The following is a 6,000-nucleotide window of genomic DNA, read 5'->3' as shown; positions in this document are numbered from 1 at the left end:
AGGACATGTTCATAAACACACTGATATTCTGAAATAACATGTTTCAGCACATATTGGAAATGTAAATCCTTGGTCTCAGAGAGCAATGCATCTAACAACTGAATGCACTAGTTGCCTGTAGTCTGAAAACACATGTCTTTGTTAAGTGTGCTAGACTGATACGATGTACCCTATCTTCCAGAACTTTCCAAGTATCTACCAAATCAAGTTGCAAAGGACCTAACTCATAAAGTTCTAGCTGTTTTTTTAAAAATAACTATTTCACTTTATTAAAAACTACACTCTGTGACCCTTAAATGCACTCAGGGCATTTGCAGGCAAATGCACTCAGAATAATACAACATCTGTCACAGCCCCAAGCAAGGGTTTTTTTAACTATACATTAATTACTGGGCTATAAAGCAAAACATTGTTAAAGAAGAATATGTTGGTTTTTCAGGGGTTTTTTTGTTTGTGTTTTTTTCTGGTTTTGTTTTGTTTGGGTTTTCTTTTTTTTTTCTTCCAAAGGACAAGTTATGGAATGACGAGAATCTCCAGAAAATGTTCCTTCCATAGAACATTAAGTGGCACCTTCCATAGAACATTAAGTGGCAATTACTTACATTTTGTGTTTGGTTTTTTTAAAGCCTGCGTATGTAATAATGACACAAATAAAATTCTCCAATGTAGAAACAGCTGAACACATACCCTGAGCAATTTTTCAATTTTATTAAGCAGCGTAGGTATAAGATGGAATTGCAAATTTCCCAGTTCTGTTGTCCAGGCAGCATAAGCAGGTAAAAATACCTGATGTGTAGCACTAACTACACGTTCTGAAGGGTCTCCTAAAGCTGAAAGCAGTAGTTCAAAACCCTGGCAAAAGACAGCAAAGAATGTAATTACTTTCCTAAAATTTATACCACAGAAAACAGGCAGACTAGAAAAAGATTACAATCTATTTTTTAACTTGACACTAATAAAAGTAAAACAAGGTAGTAGTACATGGGGGCCTATTAACAGATATTCCCAGCACATCTCCAAAGGTCAACAGTAGGTGCTTCAATGATCCTGCTAGTATTTCTCAACAGTGAAGTTATCAGAATCAACAGAAACACATTTTACCACTCTGCCTTAAAAAAATTAGACAGGAGTAGACATTCTTAATTTTTACTTACCTGGAGCATTATTAGGCAGTATTAAGTTGAACTACAAGAAATCTTTGTTGTAGTTGATACATTTCTGTTATCAAGTGATGATATCAATCAGATAGGCTAATTGTATTAGGTGGGCAATGAAGTGGTATGTTCTTGAAGGCAAATTATGAATTCTTAGAGAAGCTTCTGTGTAAGGCTTATACCTGAGGTTCTAGTGATACCTCTAATTTATTTTTTTTTTGGACTTGGTGATAGAAGAAAACCAACATTCACGTAAATCACAAAATATTTACAAGTATCTGGAAAGATTTAATTAAAATGCATGAAATTATGCATCCCCCTATTAATGAAATAATTCTAGAAGGCAGTTTATACACACAGAATCAAACCCACATTTTACCTGTTGATATTTGTCTGGGTCATCAATATATCCCATAATGATTCCAAGGCTTCTGATCACAGCTTCTCGTACCAAATCTGCCTTATCTTCCATTAGCATTTGCTGCAGCATGGAAAGTACTAATGAACTACGAATTTCTTTCTGTTTGTAAATAAGAAACATACTTGTTAAATGTAATGAAACAAGAAACACAGGTTTATATCTATTTTTAGAAACAATTTGCACTTTTGTTAGTGCTCACAAAATCCCTTCCTCCAACCATACATCTCTATAAACATTACACATTCTGTTTTCACTACAGAAGATGAAGGAATAAAAAAATGTCAGTAGCCTCAACAGATCAACCTTTTGTCCTACTAAGCATAGAACTCAAGTTCTTTAATTCATACAAAACCAAAAAGAACAGCAAAAAACCCCTATACAGAATCTTAATTCACTGCATTGCTAAAATGGAGTCGTGGGTTTTTAATTTGGGTTATTTTCCTCTTCCTCTGAACCTTAAAATTCTAGTTTGCCACTGACTTAATTTTGCTTGTTCTTCTGACTGGGAGTGCTCTTCATCTAACATTCCAGAGCCTCACAAACTCTATTACTGAGTGCCAATGCTTTTTGTCAGAGATTATTTCCTTTAATTGGCCCTAACTAGGTTCACTTAATTTTTCCCACATTACCGAAACACAGATTTTTTTCAGAACATATTGTTTTTAAAGACATTTCATAGCTAGATTGACCTGCATTCCTTTATAATAAGCTATATCCTCCTTAATGCAATTTATTGAATCCCACGGGTGTGATAAAAAGTAGAAGACAATGTTACTGTCTAAGCCTGACATACACACTTGGAAAATTTTAAAATATAAAGGATGCTTGCATATGCATCATATTTTCACCTTGCTTTCACTGGAAAATTTTTCAGAGTCACTACGAGTACTTACTGGAAGGTAAGGTGCTAGAGCTCCACAGGATTCTGCTACCAGTAGCCGCCTCTCTGGGTATTTGTGGTTGATCTGGTGAAGAGAAACAGAATGGCTATTTGCCTTGCTATAACCAGTATCCAAAATGTGGTTAGAATGAACTGCAATGGAGGGATATGTCTGCACCTCTTAGATAAACATTGACTTTGCTCATAGAAGTTGCATATGGGCACTAAACAGCCTCAAACTCTTCCACTGAGGCATAAAGGCAAGGCAGATACAGCCTCCTCTAGTTGTCCTATAAAATAGAACTTACATTAAGAGAAGAAACAGAAAAGTATGCATACATGCAGTAAAAAGAAGGATGGTAAGCAGCCTACGGGCTGCTGCACTCTGAAGAATATGACCCGCTTGTGAGCTGGCACTCCATGAAATATTTTGCTTTATGTAACACCTTCAGGAACACGGTTCCTCTAAGAGCTACACAAGTGCCCTCTAGTGCTCTAAGCCAACTAGTGTAGAATAGCTGCCTGAGGCTTGCTGAGCAATCAGGGTCCAAAGAAGACATATGTATTAAGCCAAAAAGTACTTGCATGCTATTGACGTTCTGCTCTCGAGTCCAGCCAATTACCTGGACACCAGTTCTGAGGGAACTTTTAGGATTCACAGAGCTTTGATCGAAACTCAGATGAGCCAACTACTATGAAGAGCAGGCAGAAATATCACAACAACTAGCCTGTTAACTCTCCAGAATGTCTGGATGAAAATGATTAATCTTCTGAGGGCCTAGTCCTTTGCATTCTGTAAATATATTTTGTTTCAAGATCAGCTGTATGAATGCTTTCATGATTAGAGCATCTTCTGAGAAAAGGTAGAAAATTATCTGTATTTTAGAGTTCCTTTTACAAACTCATTTTTCTGACAATGAGATTCAGCCAGTAGTTTGTTGGAGAAAAACAATTACCTGGTTTTGGTACAGCAAACAAAGCTTGGCAAACTGCATTAAATACATACTTGATGACATGTGTCTTGGCAGCCTGATAGGCTGTGCTGTTACAGTTGGACTAGTTTCTCTATTGCATCAGCAATTAGCAAGAAACTAGTATGACAAAGATGTGGTGGTCTTCCTGAGGTTTTTTTTAAATGCTGTTTATATTTCATGAGAAGGACTAAGAAAACAAAATGTGGTTTGTGTTCAACAGCTATTGCTATGAGCCCTTCCTTTAATCAAAAGATACATCAGTCATACATATAAGCACAAATGCTGCATATAATATATACCTGTACTGTAAAAAACCTTGAGACTATTAAAGCTTGGACTTCACTGTGAAACACAGATGGCAGAGTTATGCAAGAAACAGGAGACAATTATTAGACCAGAAAGACTGTGCCATCAAAGCAAGCATTAACCACTCTGTCACAGCTTAGTTATTCACTGTCTTTTAGGGAAGATGAAGTCTATTTTCTTCATAATAGTGGGAAAATGCCATGCATTTTCACCTGAACCCACATAGTTCTGTTTCTATGCCTCAGATGACACAGTAACAGCATTTCAATTTGGTTGTTCAGTTATTTCTAATTATTTGGAATAGCTGTGGAAAAGCTCACAGTGATCTGGAATTTGTATCTAAACTTCAGGCTGATTTTACAGGTGTAAAAATAATGCTCATCCACTTATAAGGGGACTTATTTCTGACTACTTTGACCTTTAATTTTCTGCTTAAGAATTTAAAGTAGCTCACATGTGGACACTGGTCCGGGGAATTAATACAATATAAAAATCAGTGAACAAAATCTTTGACTGAAAATGGATTTTCAACAGCCTGGAAATTACAGTACAAATTATAAAGGTACCTACCTGTCAATAGGTTAGGCAACACTAATGAGGAACATGTGCATATCTACATTTCAATACAACAAACATAGGCAGGTATATGCAGGTAAACTAGAATCTCCAGATAGTCTTTGGCAAATTTCCTGCTTATGAGTTCTTTTTAATGTTATATAAAAGTATATGTAATGAGGACAACAAACATCCATACATCTTTCTGAAAAATACTTTGAACTGCCATTCAGTGAAAAACAAAACCAAAACAACCTCCCCCTCAAACAAATTCAAGTCAACATTTATGCATTTTTAACTAATCTTCCAGAGTAAAACACAAAAATAAGGAGTTACCTGTTCCCAACACTGTGGTAAAAGCTCAGCTTCTACACGTGTTGGTCCAACATGCCGGGCAAATGCCACACACCCAGTCAGTATCATCTGTCTGAAAACATAAATTTAAAGGTTTAATTTGTTTATAAAGTAAGTATCTGTAATGTATAGAATATATACTTTAAGTTAGTAACAACAGATGCTGTCAGGCAACAGGTAGTTGTCTACAATCAAAATTTCACACCACATTGAATTAATAGCTAAATCTTAAACTAAAAGTCACTATTGTCCCTGATTGTTGCATGGGACATGCACTTTTAACTATTTCTCCTATTAATAGGACTGCAATGATACTAAATCAGCATGTAATTCATCAGTTCTATTTACTTTTCATGTCTAAATCAACATTTAAATAACCAGTTTCAAATAATAAAGCATGGACATAAGACTAATTTTATCACCTCCAGAGTAAGATTAGGACACTACTAAGACCTTGCTCATTTTTACTTTGTGGAAAGTAAGCCAGTATATTACTTGTTACCATTTTAGTGTCATGTCTAAACTCCTAAATATTATAAATTCCTGAACTGCAGCTGATTTTATGCCCTTAAGGTTGAAAGGCAGAGATTCTGGCAGTTATTTCTTAAGCACTTATACAATATACTCTATTAAAAAAATCCAACAAAACACACAAAAAACCCAAAGAACCAAACTCATTCACTTTCAGAATCTTTTAGAGGAGAAATAGTCTGTTTAAAAGCTTTTTTTTTTTTTTTTTTCCCACCAGCCTTCTTTAGGCCAACAATCAGAAAAAACTCTTTTCTTTTATACAATGGGTTTTTTCTGTTGGGCTTTTTCCTCCCCCCATCTGTACCATGTACTGAGAAACAGACCTTTGATAAAGGTAAAAAGTTGGGGAAAACTCAAAATGCAATTATTAGATAAGACTCAAGAAATCAACCGCTGATATGCGATAGTAATAAGGAGACAAAAGCCCAGCGTAATTCTGAGTTCTACAACAAAGAAAATAGTTCATTTCAGTGCCTGTCTTTGGCTTTACATGCTGCACCTAATCACAGAACTGGGCAATAGAACATACTTCTGTAAGATATTTTAAAAAGTGAATCACTCAAAATCTCTTGCATTAGAAATAGGGGAAAAAACCAAAAAAACAAACCCTCTTAAAAAAATAGCACAAAGTTTCAAAATTACCTCTGATTTCCTTTTGCCTTGCCTGGCAAATATATTTGAAAATATTATGAAACTATTAAAAAATGTCTTAAGTATTTTGCTGTAACCATCTTAAAAATACATGACAAGAGCAGGTATTTCAGGGGAAGGAAAGGTTGTAAGGTTGACCTTAACAACAGGTCACTGAAACAAAAATGTCAACAC

The 6,000-nt window shown here is 35.3% G+C and overlaps 1 protein-coding gene across 1 annotated transcript in view; it reads right to left on the bottom strand.

The window, feature by feature from the left end:
• Nucleotides 1–6,000, bottom strand: part of KIAA1468 (KIAA1468 ortholog) — an 84,278-nt gene that overhangs the window by 27,447 nt on the left and 50,831 nt on the right. The window contains exons 12-15 of the mRNA XM_010000954.1: nucleotides 4,627–4,717; nucleotides 2,469–2,540; nucleotides 1,534–1,674; nucleotides 688–852 (exon numbers count right to left, since the gene is read on the bottom strand). Of these exons, the coding sequence (XP_009999256.1) occupies nucleotides 688–852; nucleotides 1,534–1,674; nucleotides 2,469–2,540; nucleotides 4,627–4,717 (469 nt within the window). The remainder of the gene's footprint in view (nucleotides 1–687; nucleotides 853–1,533; nucleotides 1,675–2,468; nucleotides 2,541–4,626; nucleotides 4,718–6,000) is intronic.

The sequence above is a fragment of the Chaetura pelagica genome, unplaced genomic scaffold (genome assembly GCF_000747805.2).
Source record: "Chaetura pelagica isolate M959 unplaced genomic scaffold, ChaPel_1.0 scaffold104, whole genome shotgun sequence".
NCBI lineage: Eukaryota > Metazoa > Chordata > Aves > Apodiformes > Apodidae > Chaetura > Chaetura pelagica.
The sequence above is the reverse complement of the archived record's forward strand: the minus strand, read 5'-3'. Positions and strand labels throughout refer to the sequence as shown.